This window comes from Python bivittatus, unplaced genomic scaffold (assembly GCF_059951505.1).
Source record: "Python bivittatus isolate LINGU-HERP-01145 unplaced genomic scaffold, Pbiv_v1 ctg000610_np1212, whole genome shotgun sequence".
Classification (NCBI taxonomy): domain Eukaryota; kingdom Metazoa; phylum Chordata; class Lepidosauria; order Squamata; family Pythonidae; genus Python; species Python bivittatus.
Genome location: NW_028277088.1, coordinates 8,382,492 through 8,405,484, shown reverse-complemented (window position 1 = coordinate 8,405,484; position 22,993 = coordinate 8,382,492). Strand labels below are relative to the sequence as shown.

The 22,993-nt window shown below is 37.6% G+C and overlaps 1 protein-coding gene across 4 annotated transcripts in view; it reads left to right on the top strand.

Moving 5' to 3' along the window:
- Nucleotides 1-22,993, top strand: part of LMBR1 (limb development membrane protein 1) — a 60,446-nt gene that overhangs the window by 31,603 nt on the left and 5,850 nt on the right. For 2 of the 4 annotated variants that reach the window (XM_088150590.1, XM_088150589.1), the window contains exons 6-16: nt 506-632; nt 1,180-1,248; nt 4,643-4,707; nt 5,006-5,078; nt 7,433-7,513; nt 9,321-9,397; nt 9,616-9,693; nt 10,448-10,521; nt 10,765-10,855; nt 13,987-14,053; nt 22,152-22,313. In XM_088150590.1, coding sequence (XP_088006716.1) covers nt 506-632; nt 1,180-1,248; nt 4,643-4,707; nt 5,006-5,078; nt 7,433-7,513; nt 9,321-9,397; nt 9,616-9,693; nt 10,448-10,521; nt 10,765-10,855; nt 13,987-14,053; nt 22,152-22,313 — 964 coding nt within the window. Of the gene's footprint in view, nt 1-505; nt 633-1,179; nt 1,249-4,642; nt 4,708-5,005; nt 5,079-7,432; nt 7,514-9,320; nt 9,398-9,615; nt 9,694-10,447; nt 10,522-10,764; nt 10,856-13,986; nt 14,054-17,274; nt 19,893-22,151; nt 22,314-22,993 lie in introns of those variants that run through there. The other 2 variants (XR_015797824.1, XM_088150591.1) reach the window with 2 other exon arrangements.

The window sequence follows — 22,993 nt, the reverse complement described above, 5'->3', positions numbered from 1 at the left end:
TTTACGCCATTGCATCTATGCAAATGTAAAGTGAGAACAGAAGCTGAAATTATTTGGGTGATTTTTTAAAACTTGTTTTCTGGATACTATTACATAGAGCAGATAAAGTTTCTTTTTAAGCATTGCTGTAAGAAAATTTGTAACTGAAGTTATCAGTGATTATTCATAGTAATATTAGTGTACATCATAATTTTCAGAGCCGTTTGCTTTAATAGGCAACAAATCTTTCTGTTATTTTGTTTGGAATTCAAAATATTGCCTGCTGGTATATCTACCAAACTGAATGTCTTCATTAAAAAAAGTGCCTCTGTGAAACTCATATGAGTAATTTTAATGAAAATAAATAAGAATAGTACATGTAATGCTTATTAAGAATTATAAATCCTTTTTTTCTCCTAGATATTCCAAGAAGAAATTTGGTTTAGCTTCTCAAAAAAGCACATTTAAGAAAATATCAGTATATCTATATATCTATTTATTTATATGTGTACTATTTTTTTAACAGGGAATCAAAGCACGTATTTTGGAAACCCTTGTTATGCTCATTCTTCTTGCGCTGCTTATCCTTGGAATAGTGTGGGTAGCTTCAGCTCTCATAGACAATGATGCTGCAAGTATGGAGTCTTTGTATGGTATGGAGGTCTTTTCTGTGTTCTTTTTTTCAAAGAAAAGGTAGCTGAGTGGCCATTAGACAAAACAGATCTGTATCTTTCATAGGCTAATTTAAGTTATAAGCTTTTTAAATATAAAAGTTTCAATTTATTCCCACCTTGTGTTTCACCTAAGGATGGAGTTGGGTTTGAGGGATAACGGTAACTGTTTATTTGTTTCTTCATCCCAGAACCAGACTAAAAATATCATAAATTAAAAAAAATAATGTAGATAAGACTAATTAAAAGGTTCTAATCCAACTAAGGACAAAAGAAGTGCCGTGGTTTTGGTCAGAATTTCGGATTGGGTCTACTGGATGATCTGTGTTTCTGAGATAAATTTGTTCTCTAATCTTTTAAAAACGTTGATTGAAGTGACACTGATTGCCTTTAATCAATTGTATTCTTGTTAAAATGCTCATGTATGTAGTTGCATATTTAAGGCCAGTACACAAGAGTATTCTTTTTCATACCTTCATGTATATTAGATAAAATAATGTAGTAACGGTGTTACATTTTTTAATTTCAGATCTTTGGGAATTCTACCTCCCTTATTTATATTCCTGTATATCATTGATGGGATGTTTGTTACTTCTACGTAAGTTTTTCATGCATATATTAGAAATAATGTTTAATAAGGCTTTTTGACCTTTCAGTTCAGATGTCAGATGCTTGTCATTTTCTGTATGAATACAGGTGGACCGTTCGTTTAGTGACTGTTCAAAATTACAACGCTGAAAAAAGCGACTTACGACTGGTCCTTGCACTTAGAATTGTTGCAGTGTCCCAGGGTCATGTGATCAAAATTTGGGTCCCTGGCAGCTGGCATGAGCACAGAAGCATTTATGGTTAGAGCTTTACAAGGGTTGCAGCATCCTGGGGTCGTGTCATCACCATTTGCAACCTTCCCAGCTGGCTTCCGACAAGCAAAACCAATAGTGTGATTCGCTTAATGACCATGTGATTCACTTAACTACCACATGATTTGCTCAATGACCACTGCAAAAAATGTAAAATCAGGTGCAGTCATGTGACGCCTCATTTAACGACATATTTTCCAGTCCTTACGTGGTTGTAAGTTGAGGACTACCTGTATCCTATATTCAGTATTAGCACTGCGCAAAGCATTTGAAAGAGGTACTTTGTAAAAGCCTCTCTACAAATTGCTAAAAAAACGGTGTTCTTTGGCAGAATTAATTGGTTTGAAGGCTGTTCCTAATTGCCTGCATGTCTGTGTGCATACATAGTCATTTTGTTGGTGGCTATGCATGCAGGATTGGTCAGTGAAGGCACACATACATGCAGACCACCAGAGAAAGCTTTTGAGGCAGTTGAACAAGTCTTCTAAGGGATGCAGCTGTTTTAAGACTTCACAGAGAGGTTCTTTGCATGCACTGCCATACTTTCAAACCACATCTTTCAAGTATCTGGCATAGCCCTATAAAACTTGGGTTTTATAAAATGTATTGCTTTAGCTGTTACTGATAAAAGTATTTATATTCTTTTAAAATAGTTAACTCATTACTTCCAGAGTTTCAAAAATTCCTTGGAACATAATGATGTGAAGCAGCTAATAATTCACCTAGCTTCATATGATTCATGGTGAGTTTAAATACTCATATCCTTCCTTCAGGCCATAATGGTAAACTTGGTAGCTAACAATCAATCATAAAATAAGTTGCACAAAAAAGCAGCACAGTCAAGCTGCCTTAAAAAACAACAACAACCCTAAATGAAGCACCAACAATAAATAAAGTAAGAAGCAGGAGTAACATTTAAGTTGCTGTCCAGCCCAAATGTATGCTGGACCAATAACATCTTCATGAAATCCTGAACACCAAAGAAGCCAATATTAATCATCACAGACAGATGCCTGTGTAGCCTCCAGCTGAAGGTCTGCAGCAAAGAGGAGCCTAACACTTCACCGGGTCATTGGTTCCACTATTGAACCACTGTTACCATTAGGAAGTTTTTTCTTATATTTCATAGAGATTATTTGGAATCTCTCTTCCTGTAACTTAAATCCATTATTCTGTGTTCTGTCCTCTGGAACAAGAAAGGACAGATTTTGACCTTCTTAGCAGTGTTTCTTAAAGTGTGGTCCGAGGACTCCTGGGGGTCCCCCAAGACCTTCTCACGGGTCTGTGAAATCAAAATTATTTGCTAGATATTGAAGATACTTGCAAAAATTTAAAACAATGTCACTTTTCTCTCTATTATATTTTATTTGTTAAAAAATATAGTTTTCTTTCATGAAAAATATTTATGTTAATATCTAAGGGTTTAATATTGTTATTTTACATAATTCAATAAATAAATATTCTATGAATGCATCAATTTTAATTTTTAATATGAATCTCAATAAATATAATCCATACAAACAAAATTTAAATTTTTGCAAGTATCTTCTAAAAATTACGAAGGGCTGCAAAAGAACTTTTGTTTGTATGGATTATATTTATTGAGATTCACCATATTAAAAATTTAAATTGATGCATTTGTAGAGTATTTGTTGAATCATGTAAAATAACAATATTAAACCCTTAGATATTAACATAAATAAAATATTTTTCATGAAAAAAACTATTTTTTAACAAAATATAATAATGGGAAGAGTAACAAAAGCTCTTTTGGGGTCCTTCATAATTTTTAAAAATGGGAAGGGGTCCTGAGAGTAAAAGGTTTAAGAAATATTGTTCTATAGATAGCAACATTTCATGTTTTTAAAGAGTGCTAGCTTATCCCCTCCCTCAGTCATTTCTTCTCAAGCCTAACCATGTCCCTCTTTCCATGTCCCTTTAATCAGATAGGTACTAAGTATTATAGACACCAAGATGTAACATTATAATACTTAGATCAAAATATAGAAATTCTGATTTATACTTAACACCAAACCTACAAAAAGTATGAAATAAGAAATACAGTATAGAATGTAAGATAATACAGTGATAAACTAACATTAAATAATTTTAATTTACAACAATGAATATGTAAAAATATGGGAATTGTCTTTTGTAAGCTATCAATTCCTGATAGATTTTATACACTGCAGCACAATAATGGTAACTTCCTATGTTATGGGGAGATTAATAAATGGACATAGGCTTGATCTGTGCAAAGTGGCAACATTTTCAGTATAGGGAAAAAAAGAGCACTTCAGATATCTCTGTAAAATGAACACTGAAGAATTATATGTTTGATAGATTGAACTTGCCCAGATTCATAAAGACATAATTGAATAGTTTCAAGTTTGAGAACTTCCTGTATTTTTCCCAGTGTTCGGGTATGAGTTGTTTAAAATCTCCAAGTTTTTTTATATCATATTTTTGTGAGGTACTTTTTAACTAGAAATCCAGAGAACTGACCTTTCCATGTAGAAATTATATAGTGTGTTATGTATCAACTGATACAACTACTGTGTTACAAATATTGCATGGTCAAATAGTTAAACACTGCTTTTTTTAAAAAGTTCAGTACCCTGAATTTAAAATAGGTTCCTATTTAGCATGAGAAGCTGCTGTTTTCAAGAGGATTGGAAGTTCCAGTAAGCAAATGAAGTTAGTTGCGTCATCAAGATTGTATGAATTGAGCTTCCAATATCTTTTTTATATTATTTGGCATTGTTTAGTTTTTGCATTTGAAAACTGAGGTGAATGAAGTTATTTGTCCTACCACAGGGGAAACTGCTTTCATCTTATCATTGACCAATATATAATGACATCTTAGTCTGTCATTTACCTTTTTCCTGGAACTATTTTATAGAATATGCTGTAAGACAATATACTGGGTTTGGTAAAAATTTAAATTAGATGTAGAGCATAAGGCTGAATTAATCTTCCTAATTATAGCTGTGTATTTAAGATACTAATTCAACTTATTCAGGAAGATCTGAGGTGTTTGGGTTGTTTTTTTTTTTTTAACTTTTTAATAAGGATATTGGAACTTTGAGTAATGAATCAAAGATGATAGATAATATGTGTCTTCCTCTACAGTTTGTACACCAGTAGGACTTTCCCGCATGTTTACAGTGATTGGACAATTGCTTGTAAAGCCAACAGTAAGTATTGTTAATGTTAACTTGTTATCTGACATATGTTCCCTCACTGTTTAGGGAACAGGTATTACAAAGCAAAGTCTTTTTTCCATTCCCCCCCCCCATTAGCATTGTCTCAACTTCAGATGAGTATTGTTTAAACAGGGAAGTCTGTAACTTTAGACAAATGAAGACCAATTCACATTTGTCTTACATGTATCCTATTTCTTTGTAAATAGTTCTCTTTCTCTCTCATTCATAGTAAATTTTGTGCAGTTTCCAAATATTTTATCTGATATGGTATCTGTATATCTGAACTTAGATTCTTGAAGACTTGGATGAGCAGATATATATCATCACTCTGGAGGAAGAAGCTATAATGAGAAGGTTAAGTGGTAAGTATGTTTGATACAGCTTGACTTTTGTATTGTATTTAGGTGTGATGGGAGTTGCGGCCCAGCATTTACAGAGAATGCTAGTTTCAGGAATCCTGGCATATGGATATTCTCCTTCTCAGCTTGTGTGTGTAATGACTGATTGTGGCCCAGGAGTTTTTGTATTATGTTGAATTCTCTTACAATTAAATATTCTAAAAAGTTGTAATCTAATAGAAATAAATAACCAAGAAATGATACTGGTTGTACAGAAATCATAGGCAATGTTGGTCATCTGTTAACTTTTACTAAGACTTTTTGCAAGTCTTAGTGGAAAATAAATGCAGTATTATGCATTGAATCATAACGAATTGTGAAAAGGTTTGATCTATAGCTTGCCCATATGCAGTCAAACCATTCAGCTTGACTAAGCTAAAAACAGAATTCTGCAAACGGTAATTAATGTATTCTATAGATTAAAGTAATTATAGACCCACTGGTAAAATTTAAAATTACAATTCTGCAGCAACTTTTGGAGGTGCTCTGGAGACCACAGATTATGCAGAATGATGCCATAGGATATAATCTCTTTTGTTTATATGCCCTGAGAATTAAAAAAAGAAGAGAGTTATATAAGATCAAACTGGAAACATGTCACAGATGTTAAATCACACTTTGGCAGGAACTCAGATTTTACTATAAATAAAGGGCCATGGGACCCCCTCCTTTTGAGAAGTAGGAGAAATGTTGTAAGTAATTTTCATACTTCTCTAGGAGGTAAATTAGAATCCAGGCTAGTTCGGTATTGTATTAATAGGAATCAAACTGCAAAAACCTGAATTACAATTAACTGCGTTTTTTTAAAGTTCTTGCTTTTTAAAGATAGTATAAAGAATTAAGAAAGTGTGTACTTTTGAACTTCACATTTCATATAATTTTATTGGCACAGGAAGTTTGGGGTAGAAAAGTTATCCCTGCAGTGGTTAGTCTGCATAAATTGTTTTGTTATTAAAGAAATGGGAGAGAAAAAGTGTTTCTTCCGTATTGTATTTCAATACCCACGTCATTCGTGCACAAAAAGAATAAAGCTAAAACTCTCTTTATATTAAAAAGGGAAAGTTGCTTTTAGCTATTAGTTTTCCTGAATCCCAGGAGACGGGTGGAGCAGGATCAAAAATACTTATTTGATCAAAGTTATTAGCTCTGAAGGTATTCTAACCTATGTAAGAAAGATGAAAGGTGTTGTTTTTATTGCGCACTAGTAACAGTGTAATTTTGAACTAATTGGTGTTGAACTGCCAATCACCTACAGGGAATGCAAATAGATACTCCTACAATTTCCTTTGAGGTACTGAAATATTATGTTGGGGCTGGAAGAAAAACAAAATAATACTGTTAAATTGACCTTGAATGAGCTGCTTTGTGGTTTTCTTGGAGAATCCCTTCTAATTTTTCATGACTAGTCTGAACAAGTTCTGTCTACCAGTTTGATTTATTGGCTAGACAATGCAGACATTAAACTTTTGTGCTTGTTTGAAATAAAGTTGAGAGGCCATAGTGCTTTGAATAGCTTGCATTCAATAGTTTGTTCCGTCTTTCTGAGATCTGATTTGATTGCTCTAAAATGTTGCTTCACTCCTTGGAAATTTACCAGGATTAGTTTTATCCCACTATCATCTTGGAGTATGTTGTAAGGGTTGTCATTTCTTTGTCAGTGTAGATTTTAAGGATCTGATGTATTTCCCATATAAATGGTGAATATGTTAATTTAGGGCAGATGCAAACTATGAGCAGCTAAATACTTGTATTCAGGATATATAAAAGGATTAATTTAGTTACTGAGGAAAAAAGTAATTTTTTTTAGGTTTGTTTGAGATTTCAAAGTTTTTTAATTAAATGAACATTGCTTAAAAAATCCTGACTGCCTTTCCCCGCATATCAAACAAAACCACTTTCTTTTTCCCACACCTTTCTTTCATCTCAGAAATTGTGTTCTAATGGGAGTGAAAACTGCCATTTATACCTTACAGGGACAATTTCTTTAGAAAAGAATATCTGTAGCTCTGGGTTGAACTGTGGAGTCCTTGATGCTCTCTGAGCTTGGTTGTTTGCTTGCAGACATTTCATTACCCAACTAGGTAACATCATCAGTGCACCTTGAATCAGTGCATGAGTGCACTGATGATGGTACTTACTTGGGTAATGAGACGTCTGCAAGCAAACAACCAAGTTCAAAGAGCACCAAGCACTCCACGTTTTCCTTAACTTAATGAGTTGTTCTTATAGTCCTATTGTAGTTAGCAAAATGGTTGTGCACTATTGGTAGAATATTTTAATAGAGAAGTTTTGGTGACAGTACTTTTGTTCTGGCACAGGAGTATTTTCCACGGTGGAATATAATACAAAACAACTCGAACAGGAGCTGAATAATGTGAAGAGCATGAAAACAAAATTGGGTAATTGCCTCATTGTTTTTGTTTGGTATCCACTGTGCTTCAGTTTGGAATAAAATGTCTTTCTTTTTCTTTTTTCTTTTGGGAGGTATCAGAAAAATATTACCTACTGTTCTTACAAAGACTGCTTTAGTGTATATTGGAGAAAATCCAGTTCGTGTAATACTTTGACAATTCCAGAGTGGCGGCCCCTCAAGGTAGACCGGATCAGAAACAGATTCCACAAGAAGACTAGAACTAGAACTCTACTTTGTTAATATAGCCTATCTCAGTAAAGTCTTGCAAATCTGTGTCTTCTCTTCCCTCCCACTTATACCCAAGGGAGCCAGGGACTTTTTTCTCTAATGGCCTTTGGATTCCTTCTCCAAGATGTCTTAATAGCTCTCTACATCAGTATATTGTTCTTATTTTGAGTTCTGTTTCCTTAATTTTTTTTTTTAATCAGCATCCTGTCTGATGGTTGGTGGAACCTGTGATAAAATCAGGTTAAGACTATAGGAAGAGCCATGTCATGAAACATCAAAGACCTGTCTAAGCTGGCATCCTGTGTCTCATATTAGCCAACCAGAAGACTTTAAGAAGGCCACGCATCAGGGCAAAGCTTTTGTTTTTGTTGGTTTTCTCCTACAATCTGGAATTTAGAGACATGATGCTTCTAATACTAGTAGATACTTACAAGCTTATCTTTCACAAATTAGTGTAATCCCCCTTTTAGTCACTAGCCACCTCAACCTATAATTGGCCCCAACCTTGCTGGCCTTCTGGAAGGGCCTGAAGCCATGGCTTTGCCATCTGGCCTGGGGATCTGGGAATATGGGTATGGAACCTGTAAGGTGGCATTATTACTAGGGAAATGGAGTATGCTGTCCTGCAGATTATGTTTTTTTAATGTTTTTGTTATTGTTTTAAATGTTTTTTTAAATGATTTTTGTTATATTTAGTTGTATTGTTTTTTGTTTTGTAACTTTGTACATCGCTCAGAGTCATATATGTGAGACGGGTGGCTATATAAATTTACCAAATAAATAAATAATAGCAAATTCACACATTAGGCAATGTATGAAGAAGTGCTTTCTTTAACTGGACCTGAATTTCCCACCACTTGACTTGAGTGGTTGAACATAGGCTTTAATATGATAGAACAGGAAAAAAGATGCTCTTAACCCACTTGGAGTTTTGTTCATATTTGCATTAAAGTGTTAGTTGTTTAATGTTTAGCTGATTTTGCAAGGAAGAATTCTTCTGAAAAGTTATATTTAAAAATAAATTTTATAAATCAATCGTGTTGGGATATTGGCTTTTTTCATGCTATCTTTTTGCTATACCATACCTCCATTTGTAAATAAAGTAAGTCAGAGTAGAAGAAATTCACTGTGCTGTAATAAAGTAAGTCAGAGTAGAAGAAATTCACTGTGCTGTATTTGTTGCTGAAATATCCCATTTCTGACTCCAACCCAGGGGATCAGATCTTTGAAAACTTCTCCACTTAAAGTACTCACATTTTTTTAAAAAATAACCTTATTAAAGGGGCCATTTTGGGGGGGCAGATTCCTTCAGAATGATTTATTGGAGCTTATACCAGTTATGCTGGGGAGAGGGAAGGATGCACCATGTAGAGAATATGACGCTGGCAGAATAGGATGTAGGATGTTTGATCTGCATGTACATAAGTAAGCCAAAAATTTGCTCTTGAAGTTTTAGTGGTCCATCTTACAGAATGCTTGGGCTGCTTCTAGTTGTTTAGCTTCTAATTTTAAAAGGATTATATATATTTGTCTCAAGCCACCTTAACATATTCTTCTATTTAAAGAGCGACGGAAAAAGGCTTCTGCATGGGAAAGGAACCTTGTGTATCCAGCTGTAATGATACTACTGCTAATTGAAACGGTAAGCTCTAATTTCTTTACATTGCTTAAGACCCACCTGGCCTCTTGAAGGTAGTAATTTATTCCAGGCACGTGTCTGAGTTGAGTATCACAAATAACAGGAATTGCAGTTTGTCTCCTTATGTTTTTGTTAAACCTGAGAAGTGTTCGTGGCATTGCTGCAAAATGGAGCAGTTTTGAACTTGCACAAATTCTTGGATTTTTCTGCTTCTTTTTCAGGCATTCTCAGTGCTCTTAGTTGCTTGCAATATTCTGTGTCTGTTGGTTGATGAAACTGCAATGCCAAAGGGATCAAGGGTAAAGTCTTTTCCTTTTGGGATATCAGTAATGGCAGATTTGATCACACAATCTAGTTTATCAAAAATTTCCCTAAAGTAATTTAGTTCTAGGTGAGCAGATACAGATTTACACCCTGAAGTCAGTCTTTAAAAGAATTAAATTTACACACTCACACACATGCACACATATGCCATTTTGATGTAGTGACTAGAAACCAGGAGACTGAGAGTTCTAGTCCACCTTTAGGGACAGAAGCCATTTGGGTCACTTTGGGCCAGTCACTCCCTCTCAGTTCTAGGAAGAGGCAAACCACTTCTGAAAATCTTGCAAAAAAAAAAATTGCAGGGACTTGTCCAGGGAGTTGCCAGAGTCAAGACTGACAAACACACACAATAAACATGGAATATAATTAGGTGCTAGAATCCTGCAACACAGGCTTTTGTTTTTAAGCATTTGTTGCAGGATTCTAGTACCTAATTAGGGGCACTGTTTTTAAAATTTCTCCAGTTCCCCTACAGTGTTTTTTAATTATCAAATTATTTGAATGTCTGTAGTTGTTTTGAATCAACAAAACACGGTATCCTGATATAGTCCCTGTAGGTGAAATCCTGTTTCGAATCCTGAAGTTTGCTGTAATTATTAATGCCTCAATATTAGCTTAATACAAACAATATATAATTGAATTGTCCAAGGCATTCAGGCTTAAAAAAAAATAAGTGGAAGAATGGCATCCTCTGTCTGATTCCTTTTTTTTTTTTTACAATTCTTGCAGGGGCCTGGCATAGGAAATGCCTCTCTGTCCACATTTGGTTTCGTGGGAGCAGCACTTGAGATCATTTTGATTTTGTATCCTTTCTTTCATTAGGCATGCTTGTCTGTTAACAAGTGTTCTGCCTAATTTTCTGGGAGGCTGCTAATTTACTAAGATGCCTGCTTAGGAGAGAGAAAACAACAGGTCAGCTATTCCCAGGCACTCAAAAGTGGATGTTCTCTCTTCCCCCTCCTCCTATACACTTCGCAGTGCTTAAAGACCTCTAGGACTCTGAAACTTGCATTCTTTAGTTCTTTTTTTTTCTTTAATTCTCACAGCTACCTTATGGTTTCCTCTGTTGTTGGCTTCTATAGCCTACGTTTTTTTGGAGATTTTACTCCTAGGAAGGATGACACAACCATGACAAAGGTGGGTAAAAAACCTGAGAAGATCATGTCTTCTTCCCCCTCTTTTCCAACTTCTTTCACTAAGACAAGCCTGATTCTGTCAGACAGTAATTGTACTGATTTGCTTGTGAACAGCAGTTAGTAGTTAAAACTTGCATAAGCAAACTTCTTGCTTAGTTGGGGTAGCATCCATTCACTTGGGAAAGGCCTGAAATTGCAGAGTTAGTTAGGGAGCCATAGAAAATCTGAAGGCTTGAGTCATTCCCCCCATCCCCTTTTTTTGGAGGGAAGAACTCCCTTTTGGTTACTACAAGTAATATCGATAGATTCCTTTAATTTGAATGAATTAAAAAGTGATTCTATTCAGCCGTTCTCAATCTGAGGCTGCTCTGATTTTCAGGAACATGTACAGTTGCAATAAACAGTTGCATACACATTAAAAAGGTAGATTTTAAAAAGACATTTTCATAAATAGGGGAACATTACGAACAGCCATGAATATGAACCAAAATTATTTAGGATTTTCCTCTGGTTTTTTCCATTTAAAAAGGGATTTTTGTATTCAGAGGAGTGGGGCGGGTGAGATTTGCTTTAATCTTTCCAGGAATTCTCAGAAATGGGAAAGTAAACAACTGTACAGAAGACCCTTGATTAAACCAATTGAGCAGTACCATTATGTTTGCTCAGCCCTTTTATATAGCAGCATTTAAAAAAGAGAAATGGTAAGCCACATGTCCTTCAAATTTTTCAACTTCTTTGTGTTTAGAACTCCTCTTGAAAAGAGGCCTCGGCGTTTTCTGTTTTTTTTTGAGAGAATGATGCTATATCAGCTCTTGTTTGTTTATTGTAATTCTTTATATCCTGTTCTTTAAGGCAACACATTCTACTAGCATCAAGATTACATTTTGGAAAACGAGCAGTTGGTGGTAAATTACTGCCTAACTATAGCAGGCACCTGCCTTCCTTATTTTCCATCATTATATTAATATAACGTTGCTTGTATAAGCACCTGCACAATAACTACACAAAAACAAATTTTGGTTAGAGGTCAGGTAAGGGCGGCTATACACTCAGTTTTAAAGACTGGAGCCCTAAGGTTCAGTCAGCACCTATGAACATCATTAATTTACACTTGTCTATCATAGATTAGTTTTGAACATGCAAGTGAATGGTTTCAGGAGTGATGTTTGTATTATGTCTGTTAGACTTTGAGCCTGCAGGCAGGAAGTATCTTATAGTCTAGTTTCAGTGCCTTGCTTAGCATATTTTAGATGCTTTATCAGTTGGGATCCCTTGATTTTCATTTGCTCAGAGTTTATTCTGGATTTGCTTAAACATTTTAAAGGCAGCCCTTAGACCTTGCATGACAGCAAGTAAGAAACTGTATATGGCAAAAAATGTTTGAGGAATTATAGATTAATGTAAGTAGCAAAATTTCAGTTCAAATATTGGTTAAAGATTTAGAAGCTGCCTGACTCCAGAATGACTCTGGGCAGCTTATATTTAAAATCGTAAAACAATTTAACAAAACCCTCTTAAGTGTCCCTATGAACTGCACTACAATCAACTTATCCAGGGCTCCACAAATACTCTACCCCAAGGCCTGTGAGAATAGCTAGGTTTTTAAAGACCTCTGAAACTCTTTGGGGTTGGAGTTAAACAGCTCTCTGGAGGAATATAATTCCAGAGGGCAGGTGCTGTGACAGAGAAGGCATGCTTCCTAGGTCCTGATAGTTGGCAGTGTTTAATCAAGTGGATCCAGTGTGTGCCAATTCTGCCAGCTTTTCTCAGGTGGGCAGAAACCATGGGATTCTTAAATAACCTGACCCTATGCCACATAGGGCTTTATAGGTGATACCCAGAAGCTTACTGGCAAACAGTGCAGCTCATGAAGCTGTGGTATCACATGGGTATACCAAGGCATGCCCATCACTGCTTGTGCCGCTGCATTCTGGACAAGCTGTAGCTTCCAAATGGTCTTCACAGGTAGCACCATGTAGATTAGACATTGTAATAGCCCAATTGTGAGGTGACTGGGACACAAGTGACCATCTAGAGAGGTTCCCCATCCAGGAACAGATGCAACTGGTGCCCCACATGAAGCTGTGTAAAGGTCCTCTTGGCCATAGCTGCCACCTACTCTTTCAGCAAGCACTGTGAGTCCAAGACAACCCCCAGAATGTGGACCACTCTTGAATGGGAAAGTGCAACCCCATCCAGAATTAAAGATGGAAAGACCCCAAATCCAGGGGCCCCCAAAATTCACAGCTACTCAGTCTTGGCCAGATTGAGCCTGAGTCTGTTCCTCCCCATCCAGACTCACACAGCATCCAGACTCTAGGACAGGACATTGAGAGTATCGCTTGGCCAGCCTGAGGGCAAAATATATAGCTGGGTAACCTCCACATATTGATGATATCAGATCCTGACCCAACCAATGACCTCACCCAGCAGTTTCATGTAGATGTTAAACAGGAGGAGAAAGTGTCAAACTTTGAGGTACCCCACATGTGAGAGGCCAAGGCAGTGACTTCTCCCCTTGCCAACTCTGACTGAAATTGAGCGCTGAGAAAGGAGAACCACTGTAACAGGTGCCTTCAGTGTTATAGTTGAAACATCTGTACTAGACAATAGTGACTACTGTTTTCTGCATGTTTGCCCATACAGTACATGGTAACTTTATTTAAATCCATTTACATGGCTGCCTATCTCACTAAGTGTGATTCTGGGTGGTTAACAAAAAATTAAATAATACAATAAATAAAGCAAAAAGTATAAAATTGATGCCAATGAAACCGTGCAGTCAACAAATATGGGCTCAACTATTCTGCTGACCCCCATACCTGGGAAAACAGCCAAGTCTTAATGGCTTTCTGAAAGGCCAACAGGGTCTTCAGAAGTTTCAGAACTTCAAAAGTTTCTATGCTGTTGTGAATTTTTAGAAGCAGCTGATTTGATAGACCTGGTTTTACAATATTGCTAGTAGAATGCTGCATAAGCCAGAGGCCCTGAGAATTGGATGGTGGACAGACTTTGAGATAAACTATTAGCTGGTGATTGGTTTATATGCTCCACTTAAACATAACAATTTTTATTTGTCACTTAGAAACTTCATTTCTTGTAACTGAAATAATACCTTTTTTGTTTTAACAGATAATTGGGAACTGTGTTTCTATCTTGGTCCTCAGTTCAGCTTTGCCAGTTATGTCAAGGACACTGGGTAAGTTTTAATTCAGTCTTTTTAGAAAATCTTGAATGAATTTAGATGTCACTTTTACAGAAAGTTCAGCTACACTTTTAGAAACAGAATATTGGTAATGTAGGAGCTGTTTAGTTACATAATTATGCTGCACTTTGTAAAAGAGTTTCAGACTCAGTAATTTAGTTATATTAATGTATCACTGTGGAGTTACAGAACTATGGACGTTTTCTGATCTTGGTCCTGGCAAGACTGTTGAACTGGTGGCAAGTTATTTTGGCCTTGTGTTTAGGGGGCTAGACTAGGAGTGGATAAACCTGAATGTGAGTCCTGCCTTAGGCATGGAAGCCAGTTGGGTGACTTCAGGCCAGTCACTCTCTCTCAGCCCTAGGAAGGAGGCAAGGGCAAACCACTTTGGAAAATGTTGCCTAGAAAACTGCAGGGACTTGTCCATATAGTTGCCAGGAATCAAGATTGATTTAAAGGCACACATACACACAGAAAGTGTGTAAAAATATTTTGGGAAACATCTGCATTTACTCACTTCATCGTACACCCTTGTGTTCTGTAATAGTTCTGCTCATGAAAAAAAGAAGTGGAGATACTGAGAATTATGTGGTGAGAAACTCTGGGGGATTATGTATTGACAACGGTTGTTAGAACTGTTTTTCCCCCTCAGGCTGGTTAATGCTGTGACTCCCAACCCCTTGGGAGATGGGTAATGTGGGGACCTAGAAGCAAGCTTCTCTTTGATGGTCCCCACCCTCTGGAATACTCTTTTGTTGTTGTTGTTTGTTTGTTTATTTACATTTATTGGCTGCCCAACTCCAGTGGAATCCAGCACAAAACTAGGGAAAACAATAAAACAGCTAAAAACATTGAATCACACAGACAGCCCAGACTAAAATAATCTAATGGACAGCAAAAACAACAAAAACGAAACAGGGGCCATTGAGCAAATAATAAACATCAACCCCAGGCTTGAGACCAAAGCCAGGTTTTCAAAGCTTTCCGGGACCCCAGGAGAGAGGGGGTGCCCTCTCTGTTAGGATGGTTCCCTCCCTGTTGCTGTTCAGGAGGACAGTTAAACTGCAGAAATTTGGGGGAATAAATGTTATTGTTAAACCTGAGTTATGGGTCTGTTACCTTTCAAGATTTTATGAAAGTGTTTGGGTTAAATTGCTATCTTCTTTAATATTAGCTATTATGCTACTATGGTGGTTTACTTGTACAACTTGTAAGCTACTTAGAATTTATGATTGAAATGTAAATATGTGTAAGCCACTTAGAGTGGCTCAATACATGGTTGTATTGTAAATTAAGTAAATTAATAATAATAAAGCAGAAAGTAAATTAATAATAATAAAGCAGAAAATAGGGTTGAGCAATTTCTTTTGGCATGGGTGCCTCCCGCCTGTCAAAAGCTGAAATCCTACAAGTTCATGAAAGTTGTGTAAGGTTTTAGTAAATTTTGTTTTACATTATTTTTTGTGGGGAACAAAATATCAGCAATAAAGTAGGAAGTAAAAGCATAAGAAAACAGCAATTGGAAAATAGCAACATTTCTGTGCTATAGCTGGAACATATCTTTAGCTGTGTCGCTGTTCCTTTTGCACCAGCAGACAGGACAGAAAGTCACTTCTGTACAACCTAATTCACAGTACAGAAGAACTTCTGAGACAGATTTTTAGTCCACCTCTTCTGGAAAGCAGGTTGCTTCTGAAACTGTCAGCTATCCTTCCTTTACTTCTTATTTTTTACCTTTTTTGTATTCTTTTCTTCACCATGTATTTAATCTTCCTTCCTTCTTGTGGCTCTCCATGGCCTCTGGAGATCCAGGAAATCTCTCCCTCTCCCAGAATTTCACTGGAACGACTTTTAGTCAGTTGAAGCTGACATTTTGAGAGCTGAGCCTCAACAGCATCCTCAGCAAGAGGTGTGACTCTTCTCCCTACTGTTCACCTCAAGGGATCATCTTCAGTGGCTGTTCTGGAGATAGCAAATACTCCTCATGCCACTTCCTTGAGGTTATGGAGTTGTTCCTCATCATTTCAGGGAACCAAGGTACATGTGGCTTGTATTGGTTGGAGCAATGGATCCAAGACAGCATTTCCCTTTCTCCTGATCATCAGTGGGGGATTTTTATCAATGGCTAAAACAACAACCAAGCTTTCTCCCTCCAATTCCAGTGCTCCTTTGCCTCCCCCAAACCCTAAAAAGTGAATTGGAGAGACATACAGGTGAAGGAAATGCCATCTTGTCCAGTCTCTTTAGAACTTCCCAGCACGGGCTGCCCTCATAAAGTTTCTATGACAAAACCACTTATGCTCATCCTCTGAATCCAGGGCCCCAAAGATAGGCAACGTCATTGTTTGCAGTCTGTTAAGAAATGGGGGTGGTGCCTTCTCTGATGTTTCCTGGGTGCCAACTCATCTGGTGGCTCTTTCTAGGTTAATAGATAGGGAGAAGAGAGAAGAATTGGAGGAAGAGAATGAAGAAATGCCCAGCACAGAAAAATAGTCTTTAAGACATGACTGAATCCCACGCACCCACCCACCAATCCATTATTGGACCAATATTGAGTATTCCCAGTAGCCTCAGACCCAGCAGCAATATTTTCCTCCTGCATGTACTGACTGATGAACCATTAAGACAGAATGCTTGTCCACAGGTATAAAGAAAGGGCCTCCCACTGCAGTCAAATGCTACTAGGACACCTGCTAGGCTTTAAATTTCCCATTGGGAGATGCCTCAAGAGCATCTTTGGTTGCAGAAGTATTGATTTCAAAGGATGGGAATGACATACCCATACATCCTGATGATAGAGGTATGACATGAGAAGGCTCACAGAGCCCCAGTAATTAAAGCAGCAGAGCCATATCTGTGTTTGTCTGAGCTGTGATCCTGTGGACCAGAAAACTTTTGGAGATAATTCTTCAAGGTGACAGCATGTCACAGCATTAACAAATTGGCAAAGATCATTGCCTCAGTGGCTGAGGTCAACCTAGACTTCTTGAAGTTCTTGCTAAGATCCGTGGCTGCAGACATCACCATGTACTAAACCTCTGTTTAAGATCTGGAATTTACATGCCAAATCCAAATCAATACTAGCCTACAGCACCTTCAAGAATGGAGACCTTGTGATGACTCCTTAGAGAAGGTTCTAGTTGAATCTATGGAGAAAAAAAGGGACAGCCCACAAGAGTTCAACTCACTCATTTAATACTTTTCATTCTGTGTAGGCCACAGATACAAGAGGATTCAAAGTCCTTGGCAGGGACTCTACCAGTAAAAGGAGCAGAAGATGCAGCAGCAGATACAGGCTACTCCTTTTCTGCTAGATGCAACAAGACCCCAAACAACGACTGCCAGTGGGACACACACTTTGACTATTCCTCAGCAAATGGTTGTCCGTCACCACAGGCATCTGGACACTGCAGAATTTCCCACAACTCCAGCATAGAATTCAAAGACATATCTTACAACAAATTTATATCTTCCCCCAAGAAATGACAGGAGGAGGAGTACTTCCAGATATTTCAAGTCATCAATCATCTGTTTGCCATCAAGGCTATAGAAATGATTCCACTGGCTTCTAGAGTGCTACTGAGCTTCCTCCTTTTCCTTTCCCCAAAATAATGAGTATTGGAGAGCCATTCTGGACATTGGCCATTACATTCAGCTCATCCAGAAATCATGTTCTGCATGGAAACTCTAAATTCCATTCTAGATTGTCTTCAACCAAGAAATGTTTAGCTTCACATGAACTCCAGGAAGCATTATTGTATGTGCCATTTACTTGTCTCGCTGAAGGTTCCTGAGATTTGAATATCTGAACTGCTATCTTCAATACATCACTTTCCACTTCAGTGTGGTGTTAGCCCACATAGTGTTCACAAACATCCTGGTAGCCCTGGAATCAGACCTCTTCAAACAGGGAGTTCACATCTTGTTTTGATTATCTTATCTGTTCTTCTTTTCAACAGAATGAGCACAACATCTGGTTAGAGGTTGAGTGCGTACCTCACCTAAGAGTCTTTCTTATTCAAAAATTCAAAAGAAGAAACAGATCTTCCCCTCACAAACACTTCAAGATCTGGAAACAACTTTGCACACTATGGAAAGTCTGACTCTGCTCTCAGATGCTAAGATGCAGTTGATCAGGTCAGTGTCGTGTGCCAAGCAAAGAGATTCAGCAATCCTGATTTGCCTCCAGGGCTTTTAATCTCATATGTGGACTCAGTTCTCTGGGCCTGGGCTCACTCATGCTCTACAGCAGGGACTATTTCCTACCCAAAAGGAGATAATCATGGGGAGTTTAGCCATGATTCCACAGAGAATGCACCTGAAACATCTTTCAAACATTTTGGAATACTTGGTTGCAAATTGAATATGAGCAAGCAGTGTGATGTGGCTGCAGAAAAGGCATGTGCAGTTTTAGGCATAGTTTCCAAATCATGGGAAATAATTGTTCCACTGTTCTTATTGGTACTCTGCTTCAAGTACTATGTCCAGTTCTGACACTGCATAATTCAAGAAGGATTCAAGAGAAATTGGACCAGGTTCAAATAAGGGCAACAAAGATAATCGGGGTGAAGTTCTATGAAGAGAGATTGAAGGAGCTAGGGTATGTTTAGACATGAAAAAAGTTAACTGAGGGTAGATGTGACAGTACTCATCAAATTCCTGAAATACTGTCACAGAAGAGAAGGTGAAGACCCATCCTCTCTCATTCTAGAGGATTTAAATTGAACAGCAGGTTCTGATGGAATGTTAGGAAAAAACTAATGGTAAGACCATTGACCTTGGACCACTTACCTAGAGAGATGGTGGCCTTCCCTTCGTTGGATGTGTTCAAATGGAGACTAATAGCTTTCTGTCCGGGATACTTTGAGTTCCTACTCTGAACAGGGGGCTGGACTCAATGGCATCTTCCAATTCTGTGATTCTCTGGTGGATGTTCAAGATCCTAGAAGGGTTAACCCATCTGAGAGACGTCTCCATGCATTTCTAGTCACCATCAAACCCAGTCTTTGGGGCTTGAGTAGCTACCATAGGGAATGCATGGACTAGAGGGTGCTGGATGTTAAAGATTCCAAGTGCAGATAATATTAATGATATTTAAACTAGCATTCAATGAATTCAAGCCTGTATTATCTCATCATCATATGCTGATCCTGACAGACAATAACACAGGTTGAGCACACATGAGTTATCAAGGCAAAACAAAATAGCATTTCCTTCTGCAGGAGGTTTCAGTAATGCTGGAACAGATGGAGTCTTGTTTTTTGGGTGAACTTATCCAAGGCTCCTTCCACTTGTTCACAGACTGACTCTGTTGGTTCAGCATAGATCTACACTGACAGGTGTTCAAGATTTCTCTGAGGTTCAGCAGCCAGACAATAGGCCTCTGCATTGCCAGCCAACCATAAGTTGAGTAATTTCATCTCCCAAGTCCCATGGAATGCCCTGAACATCAAATGGCCTCAGACTTTCTTGGCATCTTCCTGCCACTCTGTCTACTGTCTCATGTTCTGCAGAAAATATACTTGGAGAATGTAGAAGTCAATCTGGTTGAAGGACCTTGGTACTTGAAGCTGGTGCAGGTGTCTGAGCCCTCTTTATCAGACTGGAACTTCTCACCAAGGGAGCCCAGTTTCATTCAGATCTGAGGTGGTTATGGCTGCACCTGTGTAGTTGTTGGCTATGACACAACTTCCATCAAGACAATCTTAGGCTCTGCAAAGCATCAGTGACTTATATTTATGAGATTACCTGGTACACCTACAGCCACTGGAGGAGAAGGAAAGGAATCTGCCTTACATTGATGTCAGTTCCTCAAATACTGTACTTTTTGCAAGTAAGTTTCAAATATAGGCTGAAATCCAATACATTAAAATACCAAATCCCATTGCTGGCATCAGTCCAATTTGGATTAACTGTTGAAAGAGCTGTCACATTTTATCTCAAGAGAAGCAAGGACTGCGCTGATTAGTTTATCTCTTCATGTACTCCTAGCAAGCCACTGTTGGCTACGGTTGCCAGGTGAATCAAAATTTACATAGCCACTGCTACAAAGCCCAGTACCTGCTATTTCCATAGAAGCACAGGAATCACAGCTGCCTTTTTATTAACACTCTACTGAGTGTCACATGCAGGGTGGTATTGTGGTCCTCAGTCTCTTCCTCGATGAGGCACTAAAAGCTTAATTTGTAAGTCCCACTGAAGCTCTGTTTGTCAGATGTGCCTGCAGCAAAATAGTGCCTTGTTCATAAGTCTGCTCAACAAATAGTTCCCACCCTTTTGAGGACTGTTCTGGATATTAGTGCTGGCTAAGGATATTCTTCAAGTACTGTAGGAAAAGGAACATTGGGCTTACTATGAAATGAGTGTCTGAATACTCTCCCTCTTAGCAAAGAAAAGGATGATGATGATGATGATGATTTTGCTGAGCAGAGTATCATCTCTAGTACCTGTCTGTCATATCTACATTTTTTCTCAGTCCCTAAACTGGCTGAAAGGCTACTCTCTTATGCCACCTAGGGATCACGAAAGAAAATTCTTGATCCTGCCTGCCAGAGGACTGGAAAGAGCAACTAGCTAAGGACAATCTCTGACCTGTCAGCAGTGAGCTTTTTTTCTTGGAACTCACTGCCAATCCATTTTCAGACTGAGATACCAATTCAGCACATCTACTCTTGACTCAAGTTAAATGGAAAAGGAGGGTGAAGTTGAGTCTATATTGTAAATCCCCAGTAACCTCACTTGGTGGCTTTGGGTAGATGGTAAAATGCTTGGAAAGTCTTGTATCCAGACTGCCACAAAACTCTGCAACATTCCTAAAACAGGTCTTTAAAGTTAAAAGAGCCATTGGATTGCAGTGTCCCAGTTCCCATCTTGGACAGCCTATCCAGAAGGCTACTGTGATCAAAAGTATTGAAAACTGCGGAGAAGTCCAGCAGAATTAATGGGATCCCACGGTCAAAGCAACCAAAGCAATTTTGGCAACCAAAATATTAAAACTTGTCCTGAAAGCAGTATTAGTGGTGCAGTAGCTAGTTATGGGTTATCAGTTGGAGGTTTCAAGCTTCTTCATCTCCTTGAAGTTCATAAGTAGATCTTGGTGAAAAGCATTTGCTCTTAGCCATATCATTTCTTCACTCTGATTAAAAGACAATAGTTCTAGCCATATTTTTGGGCTGCAGTGATGCCCTCTATGAATTATGTGTAGTCAGATTAAATTACAAGCATGGTTAGTGGGATATTGGCTTGGGCTGGAAGGGCTGAACTGATTTGTAGTCAGTTCCAGAACTTAGTATGTGTTGGTGCTTAAAGGCCTTGATAAGCTAATTACTATACTGTCTGAGCTTCTTCCCTACCTTCTTTGGCCTTCTAAGCCATTATGTATGAAGAGAGCTTTTTCACTTCTCCTGTCACTTCCATCACTCCATGGATGGAATGTTTGCTAAATGTCATCCTTTCAGGAGCTGACTTTAAATTGTTAAAGTTTTGTATTAAATGTATTAAAATAAATTATGTCTAGTATCATTGGCTAGATGAAAAAAAAATTGAACAGATTCATAGAAGCTTTTCATAGTCTTAAAACAGTGTATTTCTGGATGATAAAAGGAGTATTGACTGTTCCTGTGATGGGAAAGGCAAATGGGGAAGAAAATTTCCCTGTTATCAAAGTACTCTTGATTTCTTTGAATGCAAAATTAATCTTTATAAGCATTATTGTATCAGAGACTTGAGAAGTTCACAATATTGTCATCTTTAAAAAGTTTGGAAGATAACATGCTATGCAGATTATCAGTTTTTTCCTTTATGCTCCTGCTTGGCATGGAGGACTATATCATTCAATTTTATGAAGTAAATACACTCATTGTTTTTTTCTAATTTAGTAGGCAATATCTTTGAAATACAATTTAAAATACAATTTAAAAGAGTGATGAAAAGGGAAAATTAGAGAGTATAAGTATCTGTGGTTTAAATTACTCTGATTTGTCAAATTTTTATATTTTATATAAAGAGTTACATGCAATATACTGGATTTTTTAAAAATTCCTAAATATTTGTGCAAACTTTATCAATGTATTCCCCCTTCACCTTTTATTAGGCATCACCAGGTTTGATCTCCTTGGAGACTTTGGAAGATTTAACTGGTTAGGAAACTTCTACATAGTATTGTGCTACAATCTACTTTTTGCTATCATGACAACCCTGTGCCTAGTGAGAAAGTTCACCTCTGCAGTTAGAGAAGAACTCCTCAAAGCATTAGGTAACACACTTTCTCTTTCTTTTGTGATAGTCATTTTTTAAATCTATTCACTTGAAATTGTCCTAGAGATTACTGACTTGATTATGCTAGGGAGAATGATTAATTATTAAGTGCTTTCCTGTTCTCTCTCTGTAAAGCTTGAATTGAGAACTGTTTACTGCCGTTCTGCCTACTTGGTAGGGAAATTCATACATCATGCATTGCTTGAGTGCGCACGCATACACACACACACATACTCTGTCTCTACGTTTGAAGAACAAATGATTTATCTGTTAACATTTGTATCCTGCCTTCCACCAGGCGGAAACTATGCTCAAAGCAGATAGTAATAAGATACAAAATAATAAAAATATAAGCGAGGCAGGTAAACCACATCAATAAAACTAATAAAAATACTTAAATTCATTGTAGTATACAGTAGTCATAAGATTAAAATGTTAAAAGCCTTGGTGTGTAATTAGGTTTTTAGCCCACAATTCTAATGAAATTCATTGGCAGTTTGTTTCATAATGGACTCTGCTGTAGAGAAAGCAGAATAAACTGTTGATGATAAATGTATCCTCAGCTCCATGTACGGCCTAAGTCCAGAATCAACTGTAAGGAAGTTGGCAGCCCTGTAAATCCTTGGGCCTAAGTTGTGTAAGACATTCTACACTGTCAGGAGCAGCTTGAATTGGGCA